The sequence below is a fragment of the Molossus molossus genome, unplaced genomic scaffold (genome assembly GCF_014108415.1).
Source record: "Molossus molossus isolate mMolMol1 unplaced genomic scaffold, mMolMol1.p scaffold_m16_p_13, whole genome shotgun sequence".
Lineage (NCBI taxonomy): Eukaryota > Metazoa > Chordata > Mammalia > Chiroptera > Molossidae > Molossus > Molossus molossus.
The window spans coordinates 94,789,524-94,801,422 of record NW_023425348.1 but is presented as its reverse complement, the minus strand read 5'-3'; the positions used below and the strand labels follow the sequence as shown (position 1 = coordinate 94,801,422).

The 11,899-nt window shown below is 69.1% G+C and overlaps 2 protein-coding genes across 2 annotated transcripts; both read right to left on the bottom strand.

Annotated features, from left to right (window-relative positions):
- Positions 1-5,505: 5,505 nt before the first annotated feature.
- On the bottom strand, positions 5,506-7,771 carry TNNI2 (troponin I2, fast skeletal type). The gene is made up of 8 exons (XM_036259034.1): positions 7,703-7,771; positions 7,113-7,142; positions 6,943-6,949; positions 6,492-6,533; positions 6,278-6,406; positions 6,105-6,194; positions 5,842-6,018; positions 5,506-5,738 (listed from the first exon to the last, which is right to left on the bottom strand). The coding sequence occupies exons 2-8, from the start codon at positions 7,118-7,120 to the stop codon at positions 5,643-5,645; spliced, it is 549 nt and encodes a 182-aa protein (XP_036114927.1). The 5' UTR covers positions 7,121-7,142; positions 7,703-7,771; the 3' UTR covers positions 5,506-5,642.
- Positions 7,772-9,100: 1,329 nt separating this feature from the next.
- SYT8 (synaptotagmin 8) lies at positions 9,101-11,471 on the bottom strand. Its single transcript, XM_036258992.1, has 8 exons — positions 11,237-11,471; positions 10,971-11,134; positions 10,404-10,502; positions 10,133-10,300; positions 9,892-10,059; positions 9,704-9,809; positions 9,476-9,609; positions 9,101-9,379 (listed from the first exon to the last, which is right to left on the bottom strand). The coding sequence occupies exons 1-8, from the start codon at positions 11,328-11,330 to the stop codon at positions 9,146-9,148; spliced, it is 1,167 nt and encodes a 388-aa protein (XP_036114885.1). The 5' UTR covers positions 11,331-11,471; the 3' UTR covers positions 9,101-9,145.
- Between the last annotated feature and the right edge of the window lie 428 nt (positions 11,472-11,899).

The following is an 11,899-nucleotide window of genomic DNA, read 5'->3' as shown; positions in this document are numbered from 1 at the left end:
CCCCGGCAGAGGCAGACAGACGGTGTGCAGGGTGTTGTGAGGATCCAGGAGAAGGATGGTGAGGGTCAAGTGTGGCCTGGGGAGAGGTGACCTGGGGCCTGTCACAGCTGAACGGTGTCCCCTCAAGCTCACATGTTCAGATCCCAGCCCTCAGGACCTGTGGGCATGGCTTCGTTAGGAAACCGTCTCTGTGACGGTCCAGGGAAATGAGGCCACTGGGGCAGCCCCCCCCCCCCGTGTGCCTGGGTCCCCATAAGAAGAGGAGGTCAGGACACACACGCACAGAGGGACACCCTGGGGGACCGGGGAGAAGACGGCCATCTGCAGGCCAAGGAGAGAAGCCTGGGGGGACCAGCCCTGTGACCCCTGGACCTCGGGCTCCAGCCTGCAGGGTGGGGACAGCGAACACCGTGGTTGCAGCCCCCCGTCTGGGGTGCTCTTATATGGGGACTCAGGACGGGACACAGGGAGCGTGTCCGTCAGGGAGGCAGCCCCGCTGCTGTAACAAGTCCCAGGGGCTCCGCTGTGCCTCCGGCAGCTCTCAGGCCCGCGGGTGGGGAGGGGGCTCTGCAGTCCTGGGGTCCGGCTGGTCCTGGGGTCCAGCTGGCAGGGGGAGGGGTGGAGACCTGAGGACTCAGCCTCGTGGCCTCACCTGTCCACGGGTGTGTCCAGAAGGCAGAGGGGAGCAGGGCTGTGGGCAGCCAGCCGGCTCCTGCCACAGCGGCCGAGACGGGGGGGGGGGGGGACACGTCGGGGCGCCCAGGGTGTGCTGGGGACAGCCACTGGCAAGCTCAGGCATGAAGCGGGGAGGGGAGGACTCGGACATGGGGGCCATGGCTGCGGTGCCGTGGGGACCGGGAAAGGTGTCCGGGGGCCTGTGCGGACCGGGCGCTCGCAGAGGCCGGGGGCAGTCGGGGGAGCCGGGGTGGACGGGACCTCCTGCAGGGGATGAAGGCTGTGGGGTTCGCTGGGGTCCCTCTGGATGCCCCCTCCATCAGGGGGCTGGGCCCTGGAGCCCTGGCGTGGGCGCTCGGGGAGGAAGAAGCCACGGGGGAGCCTTGGACCGTGGAGACCACAAGGGAGGACTCGGTCAGGTCGGAGGGACACCAGGAGAGGACAGACAGGCAGGTGGGGACAGGCACCTGAGTGGACACGCGGAGAGGTCAGGTGAGGAGAGGGGCCAGGTAGACTGGGGGCAGCTGGGCAGTGCTGCTGGCAAGGGTCGCTGTGTGGGACGGTCCCCTGGGGGATGGTCAGCGTGAGCAGTGTCCTTATTAGTGCTGCCTGTGCCTCTGGTTGGAGGTGACGGGCCCCAGTGGTGGGGGGAAGGCCCTGGAGACCTGGCGTGGGGAGTCGGGGGTCAGTCCTGCCTGCGTGTGGCCTGTCTCCGCCCTGGAAAGGGGGCACCGCAGTGAACTGAGCCTGGGACCCACAGATTCCTACAGAGTGTGTGGGCGCAGAAAGCAGGAGGGGCTGGCAGGAGGGGTGCAGGGCGGCGTCCCCACCCCGAGGCCACCTGGGGTCAATGTGGCTGCGGTGGGCACAGAGGCGAGGAGCTGTCTGGAGGGTCTCCCTATGAGCCGGCCCCTCGCTGGACGATGGCAGGAGGAAGGACTTTGGTGGTGGGGGACAGAGACGGGGAGAGGGAGAGGCAGGTGTGGTTGTCCAGGGGCCGGCAGCTTCTAGAGGCAGCAGGCAGTCCCTCGAGCAAGGACTGTCGGGGGCCAGCCGTGTGCGGCTCCTGGGGCACCGTCCGCCCCATCGGAGGTTAGGGAGGCCCACACGGTCCAGCCTCTCAGGGCTGATGGACCTCATGGTCAGCTGGGGGCCTGTGGAGGACTTCCTGGAGGGGGTGGCGGCAGGAGAGCCGCGTGCTGAGGTGGGCTCAGCGGTCCAAAGGGCTGGCATGAGGGGTGACTCCCAGGAGGTGCCTGTCTGTCCCTGGAGGCAGGTGAGCTCATCTCCACACCTGTTTTGTCATCGGGGAAACTGAGGCCCGGCAGCTCACCAGGGCGCCGTGAGGAGGGGACACGGTGGCCTGTGGGTGGTGGGGCAGGGGCCCGGACAGGCTGGTGCTTGGGGACCGGGGAGAGCAGGCCAGGCAGGCGCCGCTCTGTTCGCTAACCTGGGGGTCTCCTGGCCCCCGACCGCACAGACGTCCAACCAGTGCCGTTCACACGGGCAGCCCCGCCCCCCGCGCCCCGGGCCCTCACCACCTGCTCCCGCCCAGCACTTCATTTGCTTCTGTTGGCTTTGCCCACTGTTTGCTTTCTGGCACTGGGGTGTGCGTGCTCACCTGGGCCCCTGCTCCCCGCCCCCCCGCAGCCACTTGGGAGCCTGTGTCCCTGCTGCCCCCCCCCCGCAGCCACTTGGGAGCCTGTGTCCCTGCTGCCCCCCCTGCAGCCACTCGGGAGCCTGTGTCCCTGCTGCCCCCCCTCAGCCACTTGGGAGCCTGTGTCCCTGCTGCCCCCCCTCAGCCACTCGGGAGCCTGTGTCCCTGCTGCCCCCCCTCAGCCACTCGGGAGCCTGTGTCCCTGCTGCCCACCCTCAGCCACTTGGGAGCCTGTGTCCCTGCTGCCCCCCCTCAGCCACTCGGGAGCCTGTGTCCCTGCTGCCCCCCCCCCCCGCAGCCACTTGGGAGCCTGTGTCCCTGCTGCCCCCCCTCAGCCACTTGGGAGCCTGTGTCCCTGCTGCCCCCCCTCAGCCACTCGGAAGCCTGTGTCCCTGCTGCCCCCCCTCAGCCACTCGGGAGCCTGTGTCCCTGCTGCCCACCCCCCACAGCCACTTGGGAGCCTGTGTCCCTGCTGCCTGCCCCCCCGCAGCCATTTGGGAGCCTGTGTCCCTGCTGCCCGCCCCCCCGCAGCCACTTGGGAGCCTGTGTCCCTGCTGCCTGCCCCCCCTCAGCCACTCGGGAGCCTGTGTCCCTGCCGCCCCCCCTCAGCCACTCGGGAGCCTGTGTCCCTGCTGCCTGCCCCCCCGCAGCCACTTGGGAGCCTGTGTCCCTGCTGCCCGCCCCCCCCCCCCCCCGCAGCCACTTGGGAGCCTGTGTCCCTGCTGCCCCCCCCCCCCGCAGCCACTTGGGAGCCTGTGTCCCTGCTGCCCGCCCCCCCTCAGCCACTTGGGAGCCTGTGTCCCTGCTGCCCCCCCGCAGCCACTCGGGAGCCTGTGTCCCTGCTGCCTGCCCCCCCTCAGCCACTTGGGAGCCTGTGTCCCTGCTGCCCACCCCCCCCCCGCAGCCACTTGGGAGCCTGTGTCCCTGCTGCCCCCCCCCCCGCAGCCACTTGGGAGCCTGTGTCCCTGCTGCCCGCCCCCCCTCAGCCACTTGGGAGCCTGTGTCCCTGCTGCCCGCCCCCCCTCAGCCACTTGGGAGCCTGTGTCCCTGCTGCCCCCCCGCAGCCACTCGGGAGCCTGTGTCCCTGCTGCCCCCCCTCAACCACTCGGGAGCCTGTGTCCCTGCTGCCCCCCCTCAGCCACTCGGGAGCCTGGGTCCCTTCTGAGGAAGAGGATGGTGTCAGAGACCCATGCCCAGGGGCTCCTTCTCCTCAGCCCCCCAGGTGCCCACACATGTACGGCCCTGCACAGGTGTGCCCCCATTGCCCGTGTCCCTTCCTCCACCTCCATGCTTCCTCCATGCTCCCCACTTCTCCCCCACCCTGCCCTGGTCTCCCTGGGGCTGTGTGCACCCCCGATCCCCAGCTGCTTCAGAGTCCTCCCTGGGCAGTGTCAGGGGTGTCTTCCCCCCTCCCCTGCCCACCTCGGGGCACTGCCCACCGCTCCCTTCTGAGGACCCCGTCTCCCACCCAGACTCCTCCAGCTGCTTCTGTCGCTGGGCCCTCTGGCCATCAGAACCCTTTCTTTCTTTCTTTCTTCCTTTCTTTCTTCTCTTTCTTTCTTTCTTTCTTTCTTTCTTTCTTTCTTTCTTTCTTTCTTTCTTTCTTTCTTTCTTTCTTTCTTTTTCTCCTCACTCGAGGACATTTTTGCATTCGTCTTCAGATAGAGTGAGCGGGAGAGAGGGGGGGAAGAGAGAGAGAGACACATCGCCTGGTTGTCACCCACACAACCGTAACCGGGGTCGGGGACAAACTAACCGAGGTACGTGCCCTGAGCGGGAACCGAACCCGGGTCTCTCTGGTCCGCGGGCCGACGCTCTAACCGCTGAGCCACACCGGCCAGGGCCCAAAGCCCTTTCTTGCATTCCCTGTCTGCCTGCCCACTCTGGTCTCCCCAGGATGAGCCTCGGGGGCCCCTCAGCCCTGCCCCCGCACTGGGCAGGCTCCCCACACCTCGCTGCCGGGCCGAACCCACTGTGCGGGGCCACTTTGCCATCCTGGCCCCAGGGTGGGCAAGGGGCTCCCCCGGGGGCCTGGCCTTGCTCGGTGGTATGTGGTGGCAGGAGCCCAGGCAGCAGGCAGCCGGCGGGGGCCCGGGGTTGATAAGCCTGGGCCCGAGCTGCAAGGTCACCTGGTCGGAGGGTCTGTGGGAGCCATTCAAAGGACAGCCGGATCCCAGCGGGAGCGGGGTGGGGGCGAGACTTGGTGAAGGCCAGCAGGGCACCAGCTGACGCCAGTCAACAGTCCCTCGAGGCGGCCAAGGCTGAAGGCAGCTGCCCTCCCCATCTCCGGCCCCGGCAGATCAATCGCTGGGACCTCCGGAGGGCAAGGGCAGGACGACAGCCCCTCCATCACGGGGCCCAGGCCTGGCCTCCCCGGGCTCCCCACCAGAGATCTGAGCGAAGAGGCCTTGGCGGGCAGGCCGCTGCTCCATCTGTCACAGGGAGGCTGTCAGCCGTGGCCTTGCTGTGACAGTCCCATCCGGCCCGTCAGGGACACAGGCCCTTGATGTGTGAGGTGGGCCAGGGCGGTGGAGCTGTGCAGAGAGAAGACCCAAGCCCTCCCGCTGGGCCCGTGGGGGGCCAGGTTGGCCCGGACTCAGTCCCTGGGGGGGTCCGCAGCCCGTGTGAACCCCTACTCCCCGCCATCAGCCACCCTGGGAGGGCCATCTGACCCAGGACTGGCCTGTGTGTTTCCTGTGGAGGCTGCGGGGCCTGAGGAGGGGCAGCCGGGGGGCCTGGGGGGTTGGCCACATTGCACATGCCTGCCACTGGGCCCCGGCCCGGATGTGTTTACTGAGACGGTCCCTGGGCGGACAGGAACTCTTAGGATGGCCGACACTGCTCACTTTGAGAACGTCTGCTTAGACGTGACTCAGGCCTTCTGTCTCCAGACCCCGAGGGGGTGGGTGCCCAGAGCGAGCCCCGAGAAGCACCCGGGTCCGACCACTGAGCTCAGTGGGCAGCCCAGGTGCAGGCGGGTGGATTCCATTCCCAGGGCCTTCCCAGCCTGGCCTGAAACTCCCGAAGCCCACGCGGGGCTCCCCCAGCCCTCATCCCGGGCTCCCCCAACACAGTCGACGGCACCGCGTCCCAGCTCCTGCGGGGCCTTCCCGGAGGGCGACACCCAGGGGCTCAGGCGGCCTGTGGGCAGAGGCTGGGCAAGACCACAGCAGACCAGGACAGACTGGAAGCCTTTATTGACAGCTGTGACGGCCGGTCCCAGCGGCTCCGGGGGCCTGTCCTCCGCAGGCCGCGCTGGGAGCTGGGGCGCCTGCCGGTCGCGAGGCGGGGGGGCCGGCCGGCCGGGAACCTAGGACTCGGACTCAAACATCTTCTTCCGGCCCTCCATGCCGGACTTCTCCTCGATGTTCTTCCTCCAGTCGCCCACGTCACGCAGGTCCCGCTCCTGGGGGGCAGAGGGGCTCAGGCCCACGCGCTCGTGGCCCCAGCTCAGCCGCCCCCCGCGAGTGGGCTCCCGGCAGGTGGGGCGGGCGGCAGGGCGGGCGTACCTTCTCGGTGTCCTCCTTCTTGACCTGCTTCAGGTTGGCGCGCAGGTCCATGCACACCTTGTGTTTGGAGCCCAGCAGCGCCTTGAGCATGGCGTCGGCCGACATGCGCACCCGTCTCAGCGGCGGCCTCTTGAACTTGCCTCTCAGATCGAACAGCTTCTGGTTCATGTCCTCCAGCTGCGGGGGCGGGCAGGGCTGGGCAGGAGCCGGCCGGGCCAGCGCGCCCCGGGCCCCCGCCCCCCCGGCGCCCCGCGGCCGCTCACCTCCTTGGTGCTCTTCTGCACCTTCACCTCCATGTCATACTTCTCTTCCTCGGCCGCGTCCACCTTGGCGTGCAGCTGCTTGCAGAGCTCCTGCGGCGGGGCGCGGGGTGGGTGGCCGCCCTGCCGTGGGCCCCCCCCCCCCGGCCAGGGGGCGCACCGAGGCGGGGTGGTACCTGCAGCTCGGCCGTGGAGCCGGGCATGTGCAGCGGCGGGCAGTGCTCCGACAGGTAGTTCTGCTTCTCGCTCTCCCTGCGGCTCTCCTCCTTCTCCAGCTCCGTGGCCGCGATCTGGAGCATGACGCTCTGGGGGGGCAGGCAGGCCAGTGAGGGGCTGCGCGGGGCGCCCGGCCTGCGCTCACCCCGCTGGCCTCCCCAGGGCGGCACCTACCTTCAGGTGTTGTCTGCGGGCCGTGATGGCCCGGTTGCGTTTCTGTAAGGCCGAGAGAGGACAGGAGTCAGGGCTGCTCCCCCTCATCCCTTCCCACTCACCGCCCAGCCGGGGTCCTGCTCAGGGGACCCCGAGGCCTGGGGGGCTCCGGAGGCTGCCGGGTGGCATGCAGGGGTGTGGAGACGAGGCTGTGCCCTACGGGCAATGGGGCGGGATGGGGGTCCCTGCAGGGCCAGGGGATGGGGTGTCATAATGAGAGAGAAGAAGCCATTTCCAGGGTGACCAGCCTGCGGCCCACTGCCCCTGCCCCATAAGGCAACGGCGTCGATTCCTCTGTGGTGTCTGCCGAGTGGGGAGGCGTGTCTTTCTGGGCCTTGAAACACTGACCTCTGACCTATCCCGAGTGGGGGACCTCATCCCCTCCATGTTTCACCCCCAAGAAGATACTCACCTCATCACTGTTCCAGAAGGGTAGACGGGTGGGGGGAGAGGAGAGAGAGAGAGGTTAGGGACCTGTGATGGAGTGAGGGGGCATGGACAGGGTGGCCAGGGTGGGCAGAGACCCCTGCCCGGAGGTGGGAGGAGGGGGTGGCAAGGGCCTGGGCTGGGGACTTCACTTACTCCCCCATCTTGAGGTCTCGGGCTTAGAGCCTGTGGGAGAGAAAGACGGGGCATCAGGGCCTCAGACCTGTGGAGGGCGCAGCGCCTCACCTTCATGGGGCCCCCTGCCGCCCCACCCCCAACTCAAACCTCCTGGGGGGGACGCCTTAGAATTCTCTGGTGTGAGGAGTAAGAGGAGAAAGTGTTCCAGAAATGTCCCAGGCGGGGCCGCCGTGCGCAGCTGTCCCTGAGGGCGGGGGGACAGGCCAGGGCAGGTGGCCGCAGAGCCCGCCTGCTATTTTTAGTCTGCTCCTTCGGCTTCGGGCCCAAGTGCAGGCACAAAGCTGCTCCCCAGTTTAGCCCCGGGTCCCTCAACACGGAAAGACCCCTCCCAGTGTCCCGGAGATGAGGCCTGGTCGTGGAGGACCGGCCAGGTGCCCTGCCTCACCCCGCCACCTCCCGCTGCGTCTCCATCTCGCGCACAGCTTCTTGGAAGCCCCCCGGGGACGGCTGCTGGGCGCAGCCCCAACCCCAAGCCCCCCCCAGCCCGGGAAGTCCTCCTGCACGCTGGTTCGAGCCGTGCCTGTCCCGGCCTCGCCGGCCCCGCTCACCTACGTCTGGCCGCTGTTCTGGGAGCGAGGTCAGGCTGTGTCGAGTTGGGCTGGTGGGCCCAGGGGGAGGGGTATAAATGTCCTCCCCCAGCCTGGGCCCCTGCTCAGAAAGGACATGGAGCCCTCCTCAGACCAATGGGGGCACAGGGACCTCCCCACCTGCCCAGACCGCCCGGCCCGGCCCAGACACATGCCACCATCCAGTCCAAGAAGTCTTGGTGGGGGGGCTGCCGAGGTTGGGTTGCTCTATTTAGGGACCAGTGACGAGTCCAAGAAGCTCCTGGTTCTTGCAAGGAGCCTGTGGGCAGGCGCGTGGCCTTGCTGGGCCGAGGTGCAGGGCTCAGGGTCAGCTGCAGGGGCCCTGCAGGCCTGTTTCCACTGGGCCTCCGTCAGGGCCCACAGCGCCCCCCTGGAGACCACGCTGACCCTCGTGCAGCTCACGGTTCCCCTTCCAGCCCAGGGGCCTCTCTGCTCTGAGCTGGCCCAGCCCCCCTTGCTCCAATCTGGCTCTGGAGCACGGCCTGGGCCCCCCGAACGCGGCCTCTGGGCCTGCAGCAGCGCCAGGGGTCCCGGGTGGGGACGTGATCCTGCCTTCCCGCCCATGAGCACACAGAGGTGGGGGGGTCCCTGGACGTGCAGCCATGCGGGGCCGCCCTACCCGAGAGCTGTCCCTGCAACTCGGAACACGCCCTTCAACCCGAGGATGGCGGGCCCCTGCCTGGAACCCTCCCTGACCCGAGGGGCTGGGGCCCAGGCAGGCCCCCACCCAGCACAGGCATCTGGAGGGCCATGACTTGGCACCCTCTGCACTGGGGTGCGGCCCCAGCCCGCGGTGTGGGCCGTGGGGAGGGTCAGGAAGAGCTGGAGCCTCCAGAAGTGGGGGATTAGGGCTGCGTTCTTTCCCGCCAGGCTGAGCCCCCAGAGGCCCCGGCGGCTTCCGAAGGCTTCTGCTGCCCCCTGCTGCTTGCACGGAGCAGGCCGGCAGCCGCCACCGCCCAAAGGTTTGGGGGCCCCCGAGAGCAGCGGTGGCGGCCCCTACGGCTGGGCCCCTTCCTTCCACCAGCACCCCCGCCCCCAAAATGCCTCCCGATTGCCCACCATGTCCCTGTGGTGCCATGTCTAGCCCAGCTCCCCGCACACTGTCCCTGACGCTGCAGCCTCCAGGCAGGAGGGCTCCCCACCTCTGGCAGTGTCCTCGTTGGGCGTGGAGGGGTCCCTGTCACTGCACACAGGGTGAGGCATTGGTCAGAGGACTTGGGCCTGGATGAGTCTGGAGAGGAGACCTTCTCGCCCTCGTCAGGGGCCCCGACCCTACATGGTCGCCGAGGTCTCAGGAAGGACACACGTCGGTGGTGGGGGGAGAGCATTTATTGCAGTGGGGCCCCAGGGTGGCCTGGACAGGTGCCCACAGCTCAGTGGGGGAGACTGAGGCGCAGGGTGTTTTCAGGAGCCGGGCCAGGGCAGGCCCCGGCGGGGATGCAGGACCGGGGCCCGGTCCCCCTCCCTGGCAGGTTGCAGGCGGTGCCACTGGGCGATCGGCCGCCGGGCGTGAGCCAGCACGTCCGCCCAGTGCTGCAGGGGCTGACCCGAGGCCCGGGTGCCCAGCACCACCTTACCCACGGGCTCAGCCCGAAACCGCGGGCCCCGGGTGCAGACGGTCAGCACCAGGTCCACACTCTGAGCAGAGACAGCAGAGGCGCAGCGTGGGGAGAAAGACGGCGGTCAGCTCGGCCCCCCGTGAGGACCTGCCGCCCCTTCCTCCAGGCAGCCCACCTGGATCTGGCTGAAGGGCACGCGGAAGGTGAAAGCCTCGTTGAAGTAGGGGGTGGCCGTGCCCTTCCTGGCAGATGTCTTTCTCGTCTTCCACTTCCTCTGGCTCAGCATGAGCTGGACCTTCACGTAGACCTCTGGGCAGGCAACAGGGGTTGGAGGGTGTCTCAGGTCTGACAGCCAAGCGCAGGGCCCCCCCGGCCCCCCGGAGGACGCAGGGGCGGCTCTCACCTGCCCGCCCCAGGCTCAGGCCCCGCGCCTCCAGCACGACCACGGTCAGGCAGCCTGAGCCGGGCACGTAGCGGACCGAGAAGCACAGCGCCCCCGTCTGCTCAGCCTGCGGGCGCGGAAGGGACCTCGGTCTCGCCGCTGGCGCACCAGGCAGGGCTGGGCTGATGCCAGGTGGTCAGCAGCCTCACCTCGGTGGTGCCCGGTGGGCCCAGCTGGTGCCAGAGCTCCAGGACATGCCGCAGATCCACGGTGCCCAGCGGGAGGCTGAGCTCGCCCAGCGGCTCATGCCTGGAGAAGCGCTTGAAGTCCAGCACTTGCACCCGCAGGGTGGCCTGGGGGAGCTCCGCGGGGGGAACCTGCGGGCAGGGGTGTAAGCTGGGCCCTGGCCCAGGCTGGCCGACCGCCCCTCGCCCGCTGGCCCGGACTCACGCGGAAGCAGCAGGTCTCGTCGAACACCGGGCAGAGCGTGCCTCGGTGCACTTTGGTCTCATGTCCGTGCCCGGCCTGAGGGGACAGGCTGATGCGGGCGTAGGGGTCTGCGGTGCCACCCGGGCCTCTGGACCGCAGGTCCACTGCCTGCTTGAGGCCCACTCTGATCTGGGAGCCAAGGGCGGTTCAGCCAGGAGACCCTCTGGTCCGCTCTGCGCCCAGCACCTCTCCACCAGCCCACAGCCTCTGGGACTGCAAAGCGAGGCCTCACCTCCTGGCTTCCAGAGTCATACTCCAGGGCGAGCTGCAGGCGCCCCCACTGCGGGGCTCCCCCTGGGCTGAGCCCCACATCGTCCACATCCGGCTGCACCTGGGGTGGGTAGCATGGTGGCAGGTCCCGCTGGGACCCTGCCCCCGCCGACCGCGGGCCTGCCAGGCAGTGGCTCCCAGAGGAGGGTCGGATCCAACCGCTTACCTCCGGGCCAGGCCCCCAGAAGGGCTCACACCCTCAGCTCAGGTCTGAGACCGGCCAGAACTGATGGGTCTGCCCAAGGCCATTGCGGCACCACCACCCTCCTCAAGAACATGCTGTAGCCCCCACGGTGCAAGGCCCAACCCTTGGGCCCCGGACCCCACCGTCTCTCTGTCGCTGCCTCCCTGTGTCTTTGCCCACTGCTGCCCGCCGGCCTCTTCTGCTGGGCAGACCAGCCGCCCTGGGCTGAGCTCACGCCTGACCACTCTGAGCCGCCCTGAGCCCCTGCGCCTGGACCTCGGGCTACGGCCTGGGACTGACCCAGCCGGGTGCTGGGCACCGGGAGCGCTGGTGCCCGCTCCTCACCAGGTGGGCGGAGGTGGTGCCCTGGGCACTGCGCAGGCCCACGGTCTCTCCATCTCGGGACTTCCTCCTGCGGGGCCGGCGACAGCAGCAGAGGGCACAGAGGAGGCAGCACACAAAGAGGGCGCCGGCGGCGGCCGCAGCGGCTATGAGTGCCCATCGGGGCCCTGGGGTGGGTACAGAGATGGGCCTGAGATGCCCCTGTGGACAGCACCGCCCCTCCACCCAGCGGGGCCAGCCCCACACCCCTCCCGGGCCCCACAACTCACAGGGGATCCTGGCAACGAGGTCTGGAATGAGCCCGGATTCAGCTGTGGTGCCCACTGGGGCTGGGGCGCTGTGGGGGGCTGGGGAGTGCCACATGTCCCCACCCTGCTGGCTTGGAGGAGAGGGCCAGGGTGGCCGAGTCACTTGTGAGGAGGCCCCTCCGGGCCCCTGCCCACAGTCCCATCTGCCCAGCAGCAGCCAGCCTGGGTCTGCCCGGGCACGGAGGCAGCCTGGGGGGGCCAGGGGTGATGGTTCCGAGTGCAGCCAAGGGAGGGAGGCCTGGGCTTTGGCCAACATGCCGGCTTAGCTGCCCAGGCCCGGCCTCCTGGCCACCTCCCCAGCCCCCAGCCCTAGCCAAGCAGGCCGGGCCTGGGCAGCCTGGGCCCTGCCTTCACTGGTCCTGCAGGGCCTCCCCTGGTGGCAGGACCTCCTCTTCCCAGCCTGGGTCCCCCTTATCCCTGCTGCTCTTCAGGCCACCTGGTGTGCCTGTCCCCCAGCGGGACCATGTTCACACATGGGAGCCTGGCCCTGGGATCACCTGGGAGCACGGCGAAGGGGGCTCAGAGGGGCCAGGGCTCTGCGGGGGTCGTGGGGGAGCGGGGGTGAGGAGCGGGCTGCCTGCCGGTGGGAGCCGGTCTAAGCAAGCGTTCCTGGCACGGGCGGGC